At 54.8% G+C, this 21,694-nt stretch overlaps 2 protein-coding genes across 4 annotated transcripts; one reads left to right on the plus strand and one right to left on the minus strand.

Moving 5' to 3' along the window:
• Nucleotides 1-234: 234 nt before the first annotated feature.
• Nucleotides 235-16,523, plus strand: LOC119089502 (MAGUK p55 subfamily member 7). Of its 3 annotated transcripts, none has more exons than XM_037212228.1 (14): nt 235-317; nt 4,765-4,825; nt 5,884-6,002; nt 6,310-6,474; nt 6,868-7,002; nt 8,185-8,214; nt 8,545-8,712; nt 9,404-9,600; nt 10,810-10,922; nt 11,281-11,396; nt 11,869-12,001; nt 12,382-12,584; nt 13,177-13,317; nt 13,756-16,523. In XM_037212228.1, exons 2-14 carry the CDS (start codon nt 4,765-4,767, stop codon nt 13,930-13,932), a joined length of 1,758 nt encoding a protein of 585 aa, XP_037068123.1. In that variant the 5' UTR covers nt 235-317; the 3' UTR covers nt 13,933-16,523. The 3 variants fall into 3 exon arrangements, with proteins under 3 accessions (XP_037068123.1, XP_037068125.1, XP_037068124.1); XM_037212229.1 differs by lacking the exon at nt 235-317 and adding an exon at nt 2,687-2,758; XM_037212230.1 differs by lacking the exon at nt 8,185-8,214.
• A 2,638-nt stretch (nt 16,524-19,161) lies between these two features.
• On the minus strand, nt 19,162-21,471 carry LOC119089349 (protein arginine N-methyltransferase 6). The gene is made up of 3 exons (XM_037212018.1): nt 21,263-21,471; nt 19,615-20,242; nt 19,162-19,545 (listed from the first exon to the last, which is right to left on the minus strand). Exons 1-3 carry the CDS (start codon nt 21,364-21,366, stop codon nt 19,162-19,164), a joined length of 1,116 nt encoding a protein of 371 aa, XP_037067913.1. The 5' UTR covers nt 21,367-21,471.
• Between the last annotated feature and the right edge of the window lie 223 nt (nt 21,472-21,694).

Below are 21,694 nucleotides of genomic sequence, written 5' to 3' on the forward strand. Positions count from 1 at the left end.
TGCATGGCAGACCCGCCAGGGTCAACAAAACTCAACAGCATTTTGGATTAAGTATGCAAACTTTACCAGAAACCTTAACATATACCTCTTTGAAATTTTTTAAATCAATTTTCATGCACTAATTCCTACTACTTGATACTTATCTGTCCATTATAAATTGGTATATTACAGGACATTTCACACCGCAGCATACGCCAGTAGCAAAAAGTGAGGACAAACAATACAAAACTTGAGCCTCTGTGAGGCGTTTACGGCTCACCGACGGTGCTCAAGGTCCCTGCTCGATGTTTTGGTAGGAAATCGGGGGTGTGCGCATTGTGAGTATCCAGTACAGTTACGTTATTCACATACACATCAATATTGCCTTTAATTCATGTATCGGACCGCTGGGACCCATGTCGCAATCACATCAACACGTGAGCGCGCACTGGCATTAAGTGGGTGTGTCCATCCTGCCAGGCGCCTATTTACATTTGGAGACGTCAGGAAGGGGGCGGGAGTACGGGGTGGCAGGGAATTTGCGTCCATGCATGATTGTGGGCATGTGCAAAATAATTCAGATTCTCAGTGATTTGTCCCCCTTCATATGCATGTAACAGGGTCCTCACCAACAAAATATTGGTGTCACTAGCAAATCATTTGTGTTTATTGTTGGTGCCAGTCTCCAAACCATGCCAAATATGCCAAAAAGATGTTTGGAGCAGACAGAGTCTAGTTCCAAAAAGGGTAATCAGCTGCTCAATTTAAGGCAGATTTGGTTAACCATTCTAATTACTTCCTCTTCAAAACATGTCAGATGTGGGCATTTTCTGTAACCATAACTGTTGTGCATGTTTTAGTACACATCATGATGCCTCAAATGTTCCAATTCAATGATTAATGCCACACAGCATTAATAAGCTGTCCCAAATTGGAACTTGTGCCTTACCTTTGCCCAGACAAGATGTCTTTAAGAGCTACCATAGTTTGCAGACTGGATTGGGCGGAAGTTACAAAAGCTGCCTGAAAGTTGAGTTATCAAGGTTATTACAATGTGTAGTGCAGCAGGGCTGAGATAGAACAGTGTTCTAGTGACAATTTTCATGATGAATAACATCAAAATTGCAAAAACTTGTTTTCACAAATAAATGTCATTGATTTGAATGAGCCATGTCGGTCCAAACCTTTCAACTATGTGGCTTTCAATCATCAGCACCCATGCTAAGCAGTGCTTGTTATGTCAGCCTGGACCTCACTGTGTGATCACGTACATATTTGTTAATGTCAAAATTTTGCTGAAAGATGTAAGTTGCCTGACTGCTTGGCATGGTTGTTTGCTCTCTAATGTCACGTGACCTTTAATGTGGCTGTGGTCACCTGCTGCAGACCATTCCAGTCAAGGGAAAAAGTGTGTGCCTGAAGTGAGTTGCACCCACCCTGCCACTGGCAGATAAAGTGGAAGGCAGGTGCTTTCATCAGTTAAGCAGACCAAGCAGACTGCATGGGAATGGACTGAGGATAAACCTGATCAAGAGCATGACCTCTAACCTCATCAGCATGATTATGGTGGTGACAGAGTACCACAGGCCATGGGTGCAGCAACAGTGGTTGTGAAGTTTGATACCCTTTAACCATGGTTGAAGAATCCAGTTGGGAATCAAAACCCAGGTTTCTATAATATCTGAGAATATGTTTGAGACCCTGTCTTAATGTTTTGAGTTCCATGCTAACTCTATGTTGACTTGTCCTCTAAATTGGTACAACATTATCTGTGCCTCATTCAACTTAACTAAATCAATTTACATGATTCTTGAGTTCTAAAACAGCATCACTCAGTGGCCCTGTTACAAAATTAAAGGTCTCTTACCTGTGTGTGCACACCAACTTTTTGTTGAGATTGCTGAGATCCAACACATTACCTTGCATAGTGTGTGGTGCAGATTAAGTAAGATGAAAATTACTTTCCATAAAAAGCAATGAAATGTGAGAAGCCTGTCATTACTAATGAAACTGCTGCTGTGCAAATCTATGTGATTGTTGGTTCCTGCACAGTGCAACATGCAAAACAGTTTGGAAGTCGAATGGTGTGCCATGTGAAAAAAGGGCAGGTGCAATTTTTGCCATCTTGGGGTTTTTGCACTTTTAGATTTGTAATACTGACCCCCATCATCCCCCAAAGTGTAAATGTCATAATCAGCCCCAATTGTTTGAAATTTTGGTTTTTATTTGTAAAAGTGCAAATGGAGAACAAGTCCAATCTTGTAGCATGAAAGAAATGTAAGTGCTGTGGGCTAGGGCAAAAAAACGCAAGTTCTTTTTTCCTCCAGCGATTCAATTGCCAAAAAGCAAATGTCTGCTCTCGCGCTTTTTTACTCGACGCCGTCCAGGCGCAGCATCCCACTTCCTTGCTGCCATCTGGCAACGTCGGAGAGCTTGCTGCCATCCAGCCACAGCCTCCCACTTCTCTGCCACCATCTGGCACTACCCGGGAGCTCGCTGCCATCCAGCCATAGCCTCCTGCTTGTCTGCCATCATCTGGTCCTAGCGAAGAGCTCGCTGTCGTCCAGCCACAGCCTCCTGCTTCCCTGGCGCCATCTGGTCGTACAGGAGAGCTTGCTGCCATCCAGCCGCAGCCTCCCGCTTCCGTGGCGCCGTCTGGTCCTACAGGAGAGCTCGCTGCCATCCAGCCACAGTCTCCCGCTTCCGTGGCGCCGTCTGGTCCTGCCGGAGAGCTCGCTGCCGTCCAGCCTTAATATCCCACATCCCTGATCTCCTCGTGGTAGGTGGGGAGGGTATCGTCCACGATGCTCCAAAAGGACGTGCAAACACCGTCCACTGTAAAGTAGAGCCAACGCCACGGAGTTGGCTCTCCTTACGTTAACACGCACCGGGGCGGCCGGTTGGGTACCCTTCGCTCGGGAGGTGGTCAAGTGGGCCGCCTGAGATCGCAGGAACTAAGAGAGCTAGAGACACCAAATTTACAGGGTGTGTCACCCTGTACTTGAGCTCACTTAGGTCAAACTTTTAGGTGTTTAGGTTAGGACTTTCAGGTCAAACAAGGTCAAATTCCAGGTTGGTCTTTAAGGGGCCCCTGGAACCTAGATAACTGTTCTAAGCAAGTGGTCACATGCTCAATTAATGTCAGTGACCTTGTTTGACCTTTTGAAGGTCATAGTGACCAAAATAATACAAAACTGCTTTGAGCCCTGCATTTGAATAAGTAACAGACTATGCTAGGCCATATGTTCCTAAGAACAAAATGTTGACTTGAGTCATTTTAGGCCAGTGACTTATTCTGACCATTAAGATGTCCATGGAAGGTGTATAGTGTGGTTCCTGTGATCAATAAATTCAAAATGAGACCTGAAAACTAACCCATACAGCATCTCTAGAGTAACAAAACAGGTCGGTTTTGACCTTGGTCTAATCGTCATACCTGACCCTAGGCCGATGTAATTTGTTCCTTTAATTGCCATGTTGCCTAAGAAAGTATCTCAGAGGTATATAGCTTCGTCTAACACTCCGTTGTTGGATCAGATTGAACGATTCCCTAGAGATGGTCCTCGCTGAAATCATGGCCTGATGTTGATCTCCCATAGGTCAGCGACCTTACAAGGTGCATCCAAATTTGTGATGCCGGACGATCCGCTATTCAATGGTCTACAGCTATGCAAAATTTGGCGCGGCTACGCCGCGCGGGTCGGAAACCATGCCGGAATATCTTTGGGGGTCAAATTAACCCCCACCCGAACGCTTGTTAAGCCTGTTGCTACAGGTCATGACGTTAAATCTGTTGCTTTAGGTCATGAAATCCGAGCTAATCTGCTACGAAAATCAGCGCAGGTTTGAGTTTCTGCTTGGAATAGTGAGCCTTGTATGTAGATGCGATCGTCCTCACCAGCCCTGAATTACACCTCTTACCATTAAAATAAAGTGCATGCCTGCACTTTTGTTTTTACATTGCATATGCTGGTGAGCTTGTGCTTTTTCTGATGGTATCCAATGTATTTGCGTTTTTTTTGCGGGAGTCACGTTTGTTGTTGCAAACATCAAAACGTAAAAACCTATCCTGAATTTCTCTGAAGTTCATGCATTAAGGCAAGGAAAACAGCATATAGACTGATTCCCTTCATTGTTGCGAATTCACTGATATACAATTCAAGTATGTGCCACTAAGCAATAGCGTGATATGGCGGAAAATCGAAAAGTCTTTCCCCTGCAAAGTTGATCAAATGCACATCACTTTTTTCTTATGCACAGCAGCATTGCAACTTCCGACTGACTCACACAATTGACATCTGCTTTGATGGCGAGGGATTATCATATTCCCAGGTGGCGGCAGCAGTCTGTCAAAAATTTCAGTAGTTTGGCGTTAAAGTGATGCGTTGACTCCGCCATTGTACCAGGCTTATCCCTAAATCTTGTTTTGATCCCCTAGGCCATGAAGTCATTGATTCACATACTGAACCAAACTTTTTTGACCTTGCATCAACATGCTGGTCTACGCTTATTGGAAACAGCAATCCCTGTGTTGTAGGGTTTTGCTTTCCTCACAATGAGTTATGCAGAGTGTGAGGGTGTGATGGCGAGTTGTTAATATGTTTGTGGAGGTAACATATTGGTTGATCTCCATGTTTACATAACGCCATTAGTTCAACCATTGTGCACCAGTTTGCAAGGCTGCTTCCAACATTTCGGTGACCTTCCCTTTTGAAATCTCGTCACAATTTTGAAATATTCTCGCAATTCCTGTCTTCCCAGGATTGACGTTTTCGTCTCTTTCAGATGCTTGACATGGTGGGAAGTGAGGAAGTCATGGCAAATGGGCACAATGACCGCGATCTTGGTGAGAAGCATGCTTTGCATCATGTTGATATATCTGTGCATGTACTGTCAGTTGTGGGACTTCTGGGGAACTGTTGAAGAACCATCACAATGCCTACTGCGTGTCTTTCCACAGAGCGTCATGCGCCTCATGTTATTTTTTTCAGGGGGCAGCCATTCAGTCATAACCTACCACCACCACATGCTATTGTTAGTAACTTCCAATTTTGTGACATGCCAACCCTGTCATGCTCCCTTGCATATCTTCACCATCATCATGCTGCACCATCTTGTCGGCTTGCAGCATTCTTCAGCCTTCTGCTCATGTGTTGTGGTTTATGTGTATCCGGAGTGTGTGACTTGGGTGCGTGCGTGCGTGCGTGCGTGCGTGCGTGCGTGCGTGCATACGTGCGTGCGTGTACGCGTGCATGCATGGAGTGTGTGACTCACATGTGACTCTGTGTGTATTTAGTGTGTGGCTCATGTGTGTCTGGAGCATGTGGCTCAATTGCGCTGATGACGCCGCTGTTGGTCCACTGACGACGCCGTTGTTGGTCCGCTTATGACGCCCTGTGCGGTCCGCTTATGACGGCTTGTGCGGTCCGCTGATGGCACCGTGTTCGGCGCGGTGATGACGCCATGTTCAGCCCGCTGATGATTCCTTGTTCGGTCCGCTGATGACGCCGTGTTTGGTCCGCTGATGGCGCTGTGTTCGGCCCGCTGATGACGCTGCGCTCAGCCCGCTGATGACGCCGTGTTCGGCCCGCTGATGACGCCTTGTTTGGCGCACTGATGGCGCCGTGTTCGGCCCGCTGATGACGCCGTGTTCGGCCCGCTGATGGCGCTGTGTTTGGCCTGCTGATGACGCTGTGTTTGGCCTGCTGATGACGCTGTGTTCCGCCCGCTGATGACGCCGTGTTCACCCCGCTGATGACGCCGTGTTCGGCCCGCTGATGACGCCTTGTTTGGCCCACCGATGACGCTGTGTTCGGCCCGCTGATGACGCCGTGTTCGGCCTGTTGATGACGCCGTGTTCGGCCTGCTGATGACGCCGTGTTCGGTGCCGTCGACGTGCCGCAGACATCAGCGGTGTGGTGTCCGAGCTGGGCAAGGTGCGCTCCTCGCTCGGCAGCAACGAGGAGGAGTTCGGCTTCCTGGCTAACCTGCTGCAGAGCGCCCAGCTGCAGAGTCTCATCCAGGCACGTGGACCGTGGGGCTGGCTGCGGAGGTGACCGTCAGCTGGCCGCGCGCCCGCTGAACCCCGGCGTCGCCCGTCGCAGATCCCTTGTTAGGATTGTGAAACGAGATTGTGGTGGTATTGGAAGGGGCAGTGATGCTTTTCGAGTCCGAGCTAAGCAGAGCCTCGCCTTTAATTTGATGAGCATTCGAGCAGTTCGCGTTAACAAGTTAATCGGGACAGATGCACGTTGCAAGATGTGATCAGTATACGGACGGCCCAGCAGACCGCGGAGTGCGGGCGCCGACGTACGTCTGCTCCTCCCTCAGGCCCACAGCACAATCATGGCGAGCATGACGGAGAACATGTGCCAGCCGGTGCTCTCCACGGCCGAGGACATCGCGTTCGAAGTGATGGGGGAGATCCAGCTGAAGGGCCTGACCCAGCCGGACGCCGTCGAGCTCTTCCGGCTGCTGCAGGCGCCACACATGCTGGTGAGTGGGGAGGCCTCCGACGAAAGACGACGCGCCCCGTCCCAGTCCTGGCGGCGTACGGTGCGCGGCTCTGCTCGTGTCTGGGCGGTGATTGCTTTCGTAGCGTATTGCTACCGCTTATACCATTTCAGAGAAGCGTTTACTTGGTCATTTACGACGGATTAATAGTTAAACGCTTGTATTCGTGATTTTTGCTATTTTGCAGTTGAGCTTCTGGACGTGCAGGTGACGACGATGCCACCCCGCTTGCCTTGCCGAGCCTGCACTCGGTCGCCGGCGCCGGTGTCTGTACAAGGAGCCTGGGTCAGCACGCACGGCCGCCTCGACAGGGGACGGTGTGGCGGCGCAGCGGGCCGGGGTTGCTAGTCTGACCGGGGACGTGCGCCATTACAGCACCTGCTGTCGGCGCATGACGTGGTGGCGCAGAAGGACTTCGTGCCGCGCCTGCCGGACCCGCCAACCGACGCTGCCGACGAGGAGGAGGAGACCGTCAAAATCGTGCAGCTCGTCAAAAGCAACGAGCCGCTGGTAAGTGACGGTGCGTGCAGGTGGAAGCGTGCGTGGCCTCCGCGGGAATGCAGGAGACAATGCGATGCAGGAGGCTGCGGGGTTCCGCAGCCGGCTCTGGTATGTTCTGTCTCGTCAGTTAAAACATGTCCGATCTGCCCATGCGCTGTTGACGGTTGCGGAGTGGCGTTGTTTTTGGTAGTGTGTTTCAAAATACCCTTGAGGAATCCTGTCGGGCAAAATGGCTAATTGGGAACTTTCGTTTCGGGCTGAAGGCGAAATCTGGCTGTTAGGCTCAGGCATCAGGGCTGATGCAACAAAGTGGCTTAGTTATACTCAGAGCTCAAAACAGCTGATCAGGCCATTCCGAATGCATAAAGCTCGCGAAGGTGATGATGTTGGACTGGCCTGTCCCGGGATCCTGACGTGCGCGGCCGGTTTCAGAGAGTCCTGCCCTCGATCCGTCCGAGCCTGGTGCCGACGCACGCTCCTCGTGCCTTCTCCAGCCCCGCACGCTGCGCCGGCCGCGCCGGCCGGTCTGTCGCCATCCGCCCCCGCTCCCGTCCAAGCTCGAGCCCGCGCCCGCGCCCGCTCCTCTGCCGCCCGCCGGCGCCCCTTGCATCAGCGGCACCTTCCGCCTTCGACTGTCTGTACTGAGCGGCCGGCCGGCCGGTCTGTCGCCGTCCGCCCCCGCCCCCGCCCCCTGCTCCCGCCCGAGCTCGAGCCCGCGCCCGCGCCCCTGCCTCCCGCCGTTCGCTGTCGCCGCCGAGCGTGGTGATGGCTGAAACGTGTGGTGAGGCGCACTTGTGGACGGCGAGCTCAGACGTCACGAGGTGGACCCACGCAATGCGTGTTTTGCTTTTCACTCGGCGCGCGAAGGAATACAATCGCTGCTGTTTTGTATTTTGTTTTGAGATCCTAGCGTGGGGCTAGACAGTAATTATTTGATTCACGAAATGTCCCGTAAATTAAATGTAGTAGGTGCTTCTTTCGTGAGATCTTCGCGAGATATACAACTCCTTTTTTTCTTACCCTGAAAGTGTTTAAAACTCGTAAGAAAATAGTTACCAGAAAAGTCACGCTGTACGCTCGTAAGACAGTTTTGTTAACTTCAGGGTTGTCTCACTATTCGCTGATGTTCCCTATTCAAAGTGAATTGTCCTGCTACCCGACTTGATCTCGTATTCATTTCCTGCGGCCAAGGACGGTTCAAAGGGATGCGAGCCTATTGTGGTGAGTGGATAACGCTGCAGTGTTGCTTAGGCCGGGCCAATCAGACCGACCTGTAGGAAAAGGCGTGGTATACCACCGTATGCTGCAGTTGTCACTCCGTCACTGCATGTGAAGTCACAGCGACTGGCAGATGCAAATCTAAGGTATTGACAACCCGATTTTGAGGGTGTGCGCCATGTTTTGGAGGTCGCCATAGGCTTCGGGTCATTGATATCCGCCCTCAAGCCTATGCGTGGCACATCCATCATTCCTCGAACAGTTATAACGCCTGCCACGCCACATGTGGCGAGGGCCTCAGCTGCGGCCGGTAACTCGTGCCTGTCGGCCCAGGGCGCCACCATCAAGGCGGACGAGCAGACGGGCGCCATCGTGATCGCGCGGGTGATGCACGGCGGCGCTGCCGACCGGTCAGGCCTGATCCACGTGGGCGACGAGGTGCTCGAGGTCAACGACATCGACGTCACCGATCGCTCGCCCAACGACGTGCTGCGCATCCTGGTGCGTGTGGCAGCGGGGCAGAGGGGCGGGGGCGGGGGCTGAGCGCGGTGTCCCGCCGTACGTCAGGAGTGGAGCAGGACACAGAGAGGGAGGTTCGGGCGCTCCGGCCGGGGTTGGCCTGAAGATAGGAGGGGAGTGATGGCTGCTGTTGTGCTTATTAGTTGTGCGTGGTTGGTGGTTTTAAGAGAGAGGGCGGGGCGGGGGGGGGGGGGGGGGGGGGGTGATGTTCGGCGCCGTTGGGTGGTGAATGATGAGAGTGAAAGTGGTTAATGGCGCGGTCGATAGGCTGCTCCAACAAATTTTATGCGCTCGAGTGGCGTTGGTATAATTTTACTTTTGAGTACGCCTTAATGATTGGATGATGCTCTCTCCTCCCAAGTGTCTAGATGGACGAATAGTTACCCAGCCTTTTAGCCTAGTATTGTTAAAAGGTAAATAGCCCAGGTAATACTGTGTCATGACTGCCATATTAAGAGCTTTTCCTTTTTACCCTCTTTTACCTTGTTGGTAAAAGAAACCGATGATTGTCAACGTCGACGTTGATCGACTATCAGTGTAGTTGATTGAACCACCAACCACCCTGGCCGCATGTGCTGTGGTGTGCCGCTGGTGTGCCGCGTGAGGCGGCCCTCCTCCGCCACCGCCGCCATCGGCGCTGGTGCCGCTCACGCCGTCCGCTGTGACGCCGCAGACCCAGGCTCAGGGCACCATCACCTTCAAGCTGATCCCGGCCGACACGCGGCACGCGGCGCGCGAGTCCAAGGTGCGCATGCGCGCCCTCTTCGACTACGTGTCCTCCGAGGACAAGCACATTCCGTGCCGCGAGGCGGGCCTCGACTTCCAGCGGGGAGACATCCTGCACATCGTCAGCCAGGACGACATCTACTGGTGAGCGCGGTGGACGACGCCGAGCTCTGGCGTGGGGCGTGCGAGTGGACGGCGCCGAGCTCTGGTGTGGGGCGTGCGAGTGGACGGCGCCGAGCTCTGGCGTGGGGCGTGCGAGTGGACGGCGCCGAGCTCTGGTGTGGGGCGTGCGAGTGGACGGCGCCGAGCTCTGGTGTGGGGCGTGCGAGTGGACGGCGCCGAGCTCTGGTGTGGGGCGTGTGAGTGGACGGCGCCGAGCTCTGGCGTGGGGCGTGCGAGTGGACGGCGCCGAGCTCTGGCGTGGGGCGTGCGAGTGGACGGCGCCGAGCTCTGGCGTGGGGCGTGCGAGTGGACGGCGCCGAGCTCTGGTGTGGGGCGTGCGAGTGGACGGCGCCGAGCTCTGGTGTGGGGCGTGCGAGTGGACGGCGCCGAGCTCTGGTGTGGGGCGTGCGAGTGGACGGTGCCGAGCTCTGGTGTGGGGCGTGCGAGTGGACGGCGCCGAGCTCTGGTGTGGGGCGTGCGAGTGGACGGCGCCGCCGTCGGACGACGCCGGGCTCTGGCGCTGCGCGTGCGAGTGGACGGCGCCGCCGTCGGACGATGCTGGGTTCTGGCGTGGGGCGTGCGAGTGGACGGCGCCGCCGTCGGACGACGCCGGTCTCCGGCGTGGGGCATGCGAGCGGCTCGCGTGGTTCCGGATACGGCGTCCTGGGCTTGTTAAGATGCGTGCTGCGAGTTTGGAATACCGAATGCGAATATGTAAAGCCCAGGAAGCATTCCGCGACAGGGCCAAATGTGCGACGTCATGGACAGTCTGGTGTCTGCCCTGGAAAGCCTTTTGCGCGGCGAAAGTCGACGTGCGCTACCCTGCGCGTCTTTCATACTCATGCGCGCCTTTCTACATACCAACTGCGGTCTCTCAGCCACCACTGCCTTGTGGAGCGTGTGTCTTACTCTGTGAGACGTGTTGAGTTTTGACCGGCTTTGGCGTGGTGTTGGATCGCTTCCGTTCCCCTCCGCGCGCTTACCTTACGTAACATCAGCCACTGCTGCCAGCCTCTGGCCACGTGACGCTTGCTGCACGTCCTCGTCGTTGTGTTCGATCTCAGCTCATCGGGCTGACGCGAGAGCCGTGCGGTGACGCGCGTCCGCTGGCTGGCGTCCGCTCTGTGAACAGACTGCCGAACGCCCGAAGGCCGCTCCGTGACGGGTGTGCGTTTGTCCGCCGTCCGCCAGGTGGCAGGCGCGTCGGGAGGGCGACTACAGCATGCGGGCCGGCCTGATCCCCAGCCGGGCGCTGCAGGAGCGGCGCATTCTGGCCGAGCGCACGCAGCGCGCCGACGATAAGGGTACGAGACCCGTCCCCCCCCCCCCCTAGCTGTGTACTGCAGCCGATGTGGAGGGTCACTAGAAATCTCGGCGATGGCAACTTTGATGTGGTGGCCCCACATAGTGGTACTGCATCGGAATCACAGCGAGTTTTGATCGCGATTGGTGTATGAATATTTTTTGTCGTGATTTATTGGCGAGGTTTTTTTCATTTTGCTTTGCCTTGTAGACTCGACGACATCGCTGAGTTTGTATTCCACTTGCACTTCCACTGATCTCTTCGCTGATCGGGAAGCTTTCTCTGGGGACATGCTGGTTACTCTTTTGGCTTGTTGTTCGTTGCTCACGTGACTACTGATTTCACCGATTCCGCCGTAGGCATTTCTTGCGTGGCGAGGTCTCCAGGCAGTCGCAGTAACAAAATACGCAAGATCATGTACGACGCGGCCGAAAACGACGACTTTGACCGCGAGGAGGTGGCCACCTATGAAGAGGTGAGGCTGACCACCTATCACGTGGCACCGACGCTCGTTGACGCCAACGGTAGCGGCATAACCAGAGCACATGTAACTTGAGACGAGCGGTTTAATACTTTAAACGCGTGTGCGTGAGAGCATTCGATCTCGACGGGCGTGGTGGCCTCCATCGTGTAGCCGTGACACGTGGCGACGTCCGTCAGGCGCTGGCTGGGCCTGGCCGCTCGCCTTGCACTGCTGTGCCCTCGGTCTGACCTCCGCGCGTGGCTGTGCCCCCGGTCTGACTTCCGTGCGTGGCTGTGCCCTCGGTCTGACCTCCGCGCGTGGCTGTGCCGCCGGTCTGACCTCCGCGCGTGGCTGTGCCGCCGGTCTGACCTCCGTGCGCCGCTGTGCTGCCGGTCTGACCTCCGTGCGCCGCTGTGCTGCCGGTCTGACCTCCGTGCGTGGCTGTGCCCTCGGTCTGACCTCCGTGCGCCGGTGCGTCGCGCAGGTGGCCAAGCTGTACCCGCGGCCCGGCTACCACCGGCCGATCGTGCTGGTGGGGCCGCCCGGTGTGGGGCGCAACGAGCTGAAGCGCCGCCTGGTGGCCACCAACCCGGACAAGTACCGCTCTGTCATACCCTGTGAGTGGGCGGCCAGCTCCGGTCAAGGGCCGGATCGGGAGTGTGGGCGCGGATCGCGCCGGTAGGTGTCGCCGTCCGCGGAGCCGCTGTTGCCAGAACCGGAACCGGTCATTCATGTGCGTTTATTCTGTAGACCGCAGCGGTAGAAAACACGAAGGGCGCCTCTGCTCTGTCCTTCTGTTTAGCAGTTCAGGAACTGGTGATGTGTGCTGGTTAGAGGCTAGATAGTAGTTCCACTTTCATTGTCAAGCTAGCTGTTCACTTTTGCGGGGAGAAGGCAGCTACAATATGCTTGTATCTGGTCTCGGCAATTTCTCAGCGATCGCTGTCTGATGTCGCCCTCCACGCAGCCCGCGTCACAGGCTGGCCGGCTGTTGCAGACACATCGCGGCCGCAGCGGCCGGGCGAGAGCAACGGCGTCGACTACCACTTCGTGTCCCGCGCCGACATGGAGGACGGGCTGGCGCGCGGCCGCTTCGTCGAGTTCGGCGAGTACCGCGGCAACCTGTACGGCACCGCCCAGGAGAGCATCCTGTCCATCATCAACAGCGGGCAGGTGTGCGTGCTCTGCCCGCACTACCAGGTGAGCGTCGGCTGCCGCTCGCCGCGGCGAGAGACAGGACGGTGAGAAGCTGTTGAAGGAGCGGTAGTTTATCAGTTCCACACGGCTCTGTCCTGCGTGCTGGTCGGCGAGAGGTCGTTGCTACTGCCCAGGGACGTGTTGTGTTGACGGATGACGTGTTGTTGATGATGAGCGAGTGCTGATTATATGTTTTCGGAGCCGAAGCAAAATGGTACAGGCACCTGGGCCCGAAGTTGCCTTACTCTCGGCCAAACGTATTTGGGAGGCATATCCGAAACAGAGGAGGCGTTGTACGATCCCCCCTTGTGTTCACAATCGACGTTCAGTGTAGACTGTAGAGCCATGTGGCTGGTTACAAGAGCGCAAAATCGGGGCTATGTTACTTCCTGGTGCGTATTTTAGTGCAGTGTGGCTGTCGTACATGAATGCATGTACGGAGGGGTAATTAGTCTGGCTTATGCGGCTTATCCTTAGACATCACAAGCATGGAAAATGTGCACCTGTTTTCTCGTTTCCGTTATTTAGTCCACTTTTGTTACAATTTTCTGTCGTGTAGTTGCCCAACTGAGTGCCGCTCTCTGCGCCACTGCAGGCCATCAAGATGGTGCGCACCAGCGAGATGAAGCCGCACATGGTGTTCGTCAAGCCGCCCATGTACGAGCGGCTCAAGGAGACGCGCGCCTCCAGCTACGCCCGCTCCACGTTCGACCAGACCAGCACGCGCGGCTTCACCGTACGTGGCGGCCGCCGTCGGCCGGGGGCGGCACCGGCCTGGGAACCTCAGCCGGATGGGCGCGGGCTGCTTCGGATCGGTGGGAGCGGACCGCGCGTGCTGCGGTGACCTGATTCTCGGGCGCATGAGGCGAACCAGTGGCAGATCTGCAGTATCGATTGTGCCGTTGCTTTGGGATGCCGGCGACAGGTAGCTTTGGCGGTGCCTCTGCCAGTCTGATGTAACCGAACCGGAACCAGTGTGATACAACCTGGCTAATCCGGCTTGACCTGACCGGACCCGACCGGACCCGACTTAACCTGATCGGACCTCACACATCTGAACCTAACGTAACCTCACCCTCCCGCAGTCGATGCGTCCAAAACCCTCAAGGCATTATCATCATCTCACCAGACTTCACCTAGTCTGACTTACCCGACCCAACCCATCTGTCGGCAGGACGACGAGCTGCGGGACATGCTACACTCTGCGGCGCGGCTCGAGTTCCACTACGGCCACTTATTCGACGAGACCATCGTCAATGACAACCTGTCGACGGCCGTCGAGCAGCTGCTGCGGACGGCCCGCCGCGTCGAGAACGAGCCGCTCTGGGTGCCGGCCAGCTGGGTGCAATAGCGGCCCGGCGCTGCCAGGCCCGCCGCGCCTGCCGGCCGGCGGCCGGCGCCGGCGCACCGGCTCGCGCCACCGGTCACTGCCAGGCGATGTTGCGAGGGCGGCGCCGGCGGCCCTCTTCCCGTCTTCGTTCGTTGTTGTCCGGCGGCGCGGCGCGGCATGGCGGGGCGCTGCTCTGCCGGCGTCGGCTGTCGCGCGGCGCCGCTCAGCCCGATCCCGAGGCGTGCGCCGCCTTCTGATCTCGCTGTAGGATTAGGTCCGGTGTGGGCAGCGGAGGCTGGCGGGCCGCGGCGGCCCGGAGCTCGGCCTCGCCGGCCTGTCTCGCTCGGGGGTGCGCCAGACCGGGGCCCGGCTAACCGTCGCCGTGATCAGCACTGGGCGTACGCCAGCCACGTACCGTGGCGCGGGTTGACCGACGGCACACTATTGCAACTCCAGCCGCCGCCGGATCTTGGCTCGCGCCGTCTCGCGCGACTGAAGCGTGGCCCACCAGGCTCTCGCCGGGGCAGGCGGTCCGCGCGTCGGCTTCAGCGCCGCGCGGCGGTCCGGGCGGAGCGGAGGGCGCCGAGTGGACACGCCGCTCGCAGCAAGTCAGCTAGTCATTACCCAAAGACGCGGCGGGAGAACGATACCAGAGTTTGCGATCAAACCGTAGTGCGCTCGGCGATGTGGGGGCATTCGGCCGGTCATGTCGGGGTGAGAGGCGAGCGGCCGGACCCGCCCTGAGGTCGACGTCGCGCTGACGTCGCATGATAGCCTTTAGGCGATGCTGGGGTGAGCGGAGAGCGATCGGTACGCGCGCGTCACGCCGGCGGGAGTAGTTTGAGTCGGCTGCCGCTGCACGGCGGATTGGTGTCATTAGTGATCCGAGAAACGCAGTCTGGACAGACTTCAGCCTCTGGAGGAGTGACCGGCTAGGTCATGCTGCCAAGAGACTTTGTTGTCCGTAAGTTGTGGAGTGAAGCGCTTAAATCCCTCTCCTTCCCTCTGCGTGACTGTTGTGCTGATCGCTAGTCTTAAATGAGACAATTGGACTAGTGCTAATGCCGGACGCGAGTCGTATCATTTATTATGGCAGTTGTCGCACGAGACAGTTATTAAGGTGGTGTGAACGAAACGAGTCCTTCATTTTGATCGCATGCATTGGTAACCCCTCAGCGTCGACTAGGGACTGCAGGCGACTCAGCGGGGCTGAGACACCTGATCGCGTGAGACTGGCCCACGGCACGCGCCGCCCCTCTCGTTTTCTCAATGACGCAATTTGGAAGTTGAGCAGGGAATCACAGTATCCTTTTCACTTTTTACCGCATCAAACTGCCGTGTAGGACGTTGGCTTGATGTGGCATTATCTGGTTCAACTGCCGGTGCAATATGTTTCCACCAATTGTTTTTTTTTTTGTATTTCGTTTGTCTGTTACAAAGACGTCGGATTATCCAACGCCTCTAGTATTCCAAGAAAGTTTTGTACCCGGTATAGAAAAGGTGGCAAGGTTTGAAACGAATACCCATCAAACAGGGGCGTAGTTTCCTCTTCAGTTGAGGGCTCCAGACACCCCCCCCCCCCCCTCCCCAACCTGGGCTTCAGGCCACGCAACCGTGAGAAAAAATCGGGCCGTGTGTTGTGTCATTTTTCACTCATGAGCACTCAACCTCATTTTGCGAAAACTGCGACTGCAGTTTGTATTTGGTGGACATTTTCTTCTGCGAGAGATCTGATACTGCTGCGATGCTGTCACATGCTGTTCATGCGTCGGACAGCTTTTTCACGCTTTTTGGTCTCAACTGCCGAACAACGTTGTCCTGTTTCGTACTGAGTGTTGTAATGTTTGCCATTCGCACCACTTCTTTGAAAGATTTGTATGTGGAGATGCCCTCAGCCAATGAGCTAAAATATGTTTTGTATGGGCCCACTGATTGAAAATAGCCTACGTAAAACCTGCCAGCATGGGCCAGGACTTGTCTGAGGAGATGGCTTCCATCTAACATTTGATGTGCAATTTGCCAGCAGGATTAATTCGCAGGAATGTGCAAAACTCTTAAAGCAGAACATCTTTGTGAACTGGACGAATAATCCTGGTAAAAACCGATATAGTTCTTCATGGCAACGAAAGTTTTTTGCAACGAACGATAGTATTAGCAATCTTAGACCGGCGTGAACGTGCGAAGGCTCCCTGGCCGGCAGTTCTGATCATGGGAGAAGCCGAAACGCTTCGTTTATTTCACCACGAGGATATACGACGACGGGTAAAAGATTGCCTTCAGAGTTTCATACGCGATGTGTCGAAATCACCTGGCTTTCGCTTTCGAAATTTGATTCGGAGTTCTTATAGTGAGTATTGAGCTTCAAGTTAGCGATGAGTTACATTTACAGTTTTCAGTAAATTCAAGTCGATTATTGGTTATCGACGCTGTTTATTGGTTATCGACGCTGCTCTGCAACGTTGTTAAACCAGTACCCTCCGGTACAGTAAAGATCGATAGCCCAGCAACAGAACTCTTGAGTGCACGAAGTAAAAAAAGGAGCTGAAGGCCTCTCTTATACTTCTCGTTTTTTATATAGCTTGTTGTGATCACAATTTGCAATATTTTGAATAAGGTTTCGCGCAGCAAAACATTCTGTCATCAATAAGTGAACTGGAACGCTCAGCTGAACCTGCTTCGCGAGAATTAACCGAGTTACATATGTCACAGTCGTGTGTTGGTACTGATGATCTCGAAGGAATCCTGTGTATTTGTAGCAAATCTTGGAACGTCGGTGCTGTATTGTTCTCAGACAGACGGAGGTCACGATCAAAGCAAGGTATTTTTGTTGCTCGGTATGCAGCACCTTCCGCGTGACAGTTGTATGCCAGGTTGTTTTTTTTTGGGTAGCAACTTTTCTACCCGTCTGGTCGATGCCGTCGCACGATTTGATCTGAACGAACTTTGGTTCATGTCAGCATGTTGATTTTTTTGCACTTCTGCCGTAGATGCACCGACAAGCGCTGGCTTGTCGGGAAAGTCGTCGGCACGTTTCCTGCATACCGACATGGCCAATGGTTTGTACCTGTGAAGGAGTTAAAATGCGTGTTATAGCACCGCTGGCTGCCCTACATTTACGGCAACGCGCCGCTGAACAGTGATATCAAAGTGAGCAGGTACAAGGCCCTTTAGGAAGATATTGATTTGCCTCAGCATCAAAAGAGCAAAGATGCCTTTAACGGTGCACAAGCAATGCCTTCTTTTGGGAGTAACGGAAGTAGGGCAATTGTTGGAGTCGGCCTCTAACATCCTTTGAACACCCACAGCCGCTGCAATCGTCGCTGTAACGCGGCGCCGAAGCCGTGCGCCCTGGGGCACGATATTGCTAATGGGAACAGCTCATGATGTTAACAGTTCAGCAGAGTCCGGCGCTCCAGCATCGGCCTAAACTATGTCCTTTAGAGGGAAGGGTACGATGAATCGTGAGATCACCTGTGACTTACCCCTTTCTTTGTTACGGGATTGCGTGCTGAGGCGGATTTGTGGCGCTCCGATTGGCGACGGAACAAATATAATTTTCAGATTAAAGATGTGAATTGTCAAATGTAAATCGGGACATCATTAAATGCGAATTAACAACGGCATGTTCTCTGAAAGGAGGCATGCTGGGACCGCCAAGTCTTGAAAAGAAACAGAGGGAAGTCGTTCTAATGCCGGGATCTACGCTTCCGCCTTGTGAACTTTTACATTTTGCAATAAGAACATTGTAAGATGCAATACACCTCAGGCGTCGGGGCATCGGGAAACTCATATCACCGACAGATCTCTTACCCGCGTTGTTACGTTCCCTTGAACTTCTCTTCAGGGCAACTCTCGTCTCATTCCGATTCTCCGTCTTGCGTGCGTGCACTGATGGGTATTTACGAACGTGAGGCGTGCATAAGCGCATGTCTGCCCGGCGCGGCACGTCACTGTCGCGCGGCGCAGCGCTGTTGTCCCGCCGCTCAGCGTCGGTGTCTCGCGGCGCAGCGCCGGTGTCTCGCCACACAGCGCTAGTGTCTCGCGGTACGGCGCCGGTGTCTCGCGGCACAGGATCGGTGTCTCGCCACACAGCGCCGGTGTCTCGCGGCACAGTGCCGGTGTCTCGCGGCGCAGTGTCTCAGTCCCACCGTGTCTCGTTGTCTCCCAGTGCAGCGACTTCCAAGTTGATAGGCGGTAGTTCGCCGGCCGGGAGTGGCGTCTCGTGCTCAGATAGTGTTCGGGCTCGAAGGGACGGCCCACGGCGGGTGCGCGTCGCCGCTGCCGGCGGCCGGCACGGCGCCCACCGGCATAGCGCGATTACTGGATGTCCGAGTCTGTGCTGTAGGTGACGCGGCTCGTAGATTGATATACCTCCGCTCGTTTGCTGTTCATTATCGATTCCCAATACAAAGTTACCCTGTTGCCGGACTTCTTGTGTGGCGGGATTATTCGCTTGTCGTTTCCTCTAGAAGCTGCAGATATCGGCCAGTGGTCGGATGGCGCGATCAGCGATGGCGAACCGATGACCAGGCGGTGGCGTAAAATGCCACCCACCGTTGCAGGGACGTAACGAGTTTGCTCGATTTTGTGGAATAAAATCTTTGATACTCATTTCTGGCATTCGATTCGACATGGAACCAACAGATATTTGGTTTTCGATTCGAGGTATTCATTTCTTTCACAAGTTCCTTCACAAGGCATTTTAAAACGAGCACTGAGCTATCAGTGACCCCCTCGAGAACTGACACTGATGTGTCCAGCGCCCAGTTGAACAACAAGAACAGTTGGCAACTGCTGGCGTCGTGCCTTGAGTGCTGCACTGCTCTAGAATTATCTTTCTTTACTGGGCCTGGGCACGATCATAACATGACAAATGAGGCGATCACGAGGCACGTCCCTGGAAAAGAACATGCCGCCGTACGCGAGAGTTCCCATAGCGACATCCTGCCGCTCCACACAACACAGCTGACCTCGCCCGCCGCATCCTGCCGCTCCACACAGCACAGCTGACCTCGCCCGCCGGATCCTGCCGCTCCACACAGCACAGCTGACCTCGCCCGCCGGATCCTGCCGCTCCACACAGCACAGCTGACCTCGCCGGCCGTTGCGAGCCCGGCCTTCAGTCGCGCCGCGTGAGCCTCGCCACCACGCCCCGCGCAGCCGGGGTGGCGGTGGACGGAGGCCTCACGCATGCGACACACCGGAGACGTGTCCATGACTGCCGGACCATTCGGCTTCGAGCGGCAGCCGTCACTCTGCGCCGTCCAGCACCCAGCGGAGCGCGGTGGGCGCCGCCGCGTCCGCCAGCGTCAGGTCGGCCTCGAAGTCCCAGTTGCGCGGCTGGCGGCCGTTTTGGCGCAAGCCGAGCTGTCCGGCGGCGCGCCAGTCCTGGTCCACGTCGCGCGCGGCCAGGGGCAGCACCGTCTGCGCCCAGTGCGTCTCGGCGCTGTACGGCGACGTGCTCAGCTCCAGGCCGCCCGGGAAGCGCACGTCAAACCAAAGTACGAGACCGGTCAGTCGCGCCCGGCCGAAACTCACCAGGTCCAGCGGGCCCGAGCGCAGCGCGCGCACCGCCGCCGCCGGCGTGGTGCGCAGGTCGAGCGCGGCCACGGTCGCCGCGTGCGAATGCACTTCCTCCGGCAGGACGGCAGCGACGCGCGCGGCGCGGCCGGCCGCCGCCGCCGCCGGCGCCGCCAGGCTCGCCATGTGCACGCGGTAGCGGTCGTGCACGCCGCGCCAGAAGGCGGCCGGCTCGTCGGCGGGCGCCGTGCAGAGCGCGACCTTGAGCGTGGCACGCTCCGGGAAGAGCGCGCCGTCTGGCCGCAGCCAGCGGTCGCGCGCCAGCAGCACCGAATCCAGCATGGACTCGTACAGTAACGCGTGGCCCATCCACTCGCTGACGATCACATCGACGCGCTCGGGCAGCGCGGCGTCCTCCAGCCGGCAGTGCAGCACCGTCACCCGATCGCCGTAGCCGTTCTCGGTGGCCACCTGGCGGGCAAAGTCGGCGGCGCCGCTGGCCTCGACGGCGTACACGCGGCGCGCGCCCGCCTGGCAGCAGAAAACGCTCAGGATGCCCGTGCCGCAGCCCACATCGAGCACTGTCTTGCCCCGGAAGAGCGGGTAGTTGGTGAGAATCGCGCGCCGGTACGCCTGAGTGCGCGCCTCGTCCTCGATCATGGTGCGGTGGATGTCCAGGTGGCTGTAGGAGGCAAAGTACTCGCGGTCGCCGTCCGAGATGGTCTCCGCCAGCAACTTTGTTCCGTGAGATGCATCATCTGGTGCTGACTTGAGACTGGATGCTTGGACATGCAGGTCTGGAGCTGCACAGCTGATGCAGGTTCATCAGAAAAAGGAGGCACAGGTAAGCTATTTCACTGATCAATACCTCCCCAATCACTACATTATACCCTTAAACATGCAAACAGCCATGTTGTATGCCTGTGATTGAAAATTGTGACTTATCCTGTTCATAAGAAAACTATTGGTTGAAAGACTGCATGCACACCACTTAGCATAATCATACAGAATTAACTACCAACATGATATGATTGACATCTGACAAGATGATACAATGCCATCTGATATGATATCTGATGAACTATGTGTGGTATGCTCACTCACCATGCACTCATCAAAAATAAGCACACCCTGGTCACAAGAGACACTGATGCACCTGCCCAACAGACTAGCATATTGCTAGGATGCAAGGGAAATGTTTGGAATGGCACCACATTGATGACAATGGGGACAGGATAAGAAGGGTACAAAGCTATTCACCCCACAGGTGTGGGTTCCACCACCAAACTCTGAGCCCAAGCCCATCAGTTATCATGTTGCATCACTGCAGGTTAAAATATCCCAATCATTTAAACACAGCTCCTCTAACTCCTCTGACTGAAAAGGTGCTGATGGATCTGCCTATTAGCTAATTATTGCCAAGAACTCAATAGGAAAATGAAAAGCTGCACCTCACAAATTATGTGACATGCATGGACTTAAAAGGTTATATGGTATATCTGGTACACTTAATAAAATGTAAACATGCCTTAATCCACTAATATGAAATATGCTTGTTTACTTGCTGTAAATGCTACAATGTCTTATTTTATGGGTTCCAAACCATGAAAGGCTCTCCATTGTAGGGTTTTAGTCACATTAAGTTATCTAAAACATACATGCATTTAACAGCATGCATCTATAGCCATGTCACACCCATGAACTCATCACAAAACTGTCAGGCTATCCCACACTTCAGGTGCTATTGACATGGATATCAAACAGCTATTGATTTATGACATTTTCCATCATATGCTGATCAATTCATTCCAGATGAGGCCTCCCAGCTTACCATCCTGACACACTTATCTTGTCTCCTAAAACATTTGAGCTTCTTTTAGTTATTTTTGTCTCCAAAGAGCCATCTGCATCTCCTTCTGCAGCTCTTTTAGACATAACTATGCTCAGATGGAAAAACAACTTCAAAACAACAATGCACCCAAGCGAATACAAAATATATTCTAAAACCACTATTATAATGCCTAGGCCATAATACACCAGTTTGCCGACCAATCCCTGAAGATATTAGGTCCTGAATTACCCAAGGAGCATGTAAACGAAGCAAGAGCGCAGTAATTGTATTTCAATCAATTTTTTTATAAAACACCCAGCGATCATGTACGTACACTGCACGCAAAAAAATAAATGCAATTATTTACGACAGATTTAGGCTCTAGGAAATCCTTTTAAGTTGTATTATCATTAGGTTCCAAAAGGTACCACA

Source organism: Pollicipes pollicipes, unplaced genomic scaffold (genome assembly GCF_011947565.3).
Source record: "Pollicipes pollicipes isolate AB1234 unplaced genomic scaffold, Ppol_2.1 Scaffold_3087;HRSCAF=3621_pilon_pilon_pilon, whole genome shotgun sequence".
Taxonomy (NCBI): Eukaryota; Metazoa; Arthropoda; class Thecostraca; order Pollicipedomorpha; family Pollicipedidae; genus Pollicipes; species Pollicipes pollicipes.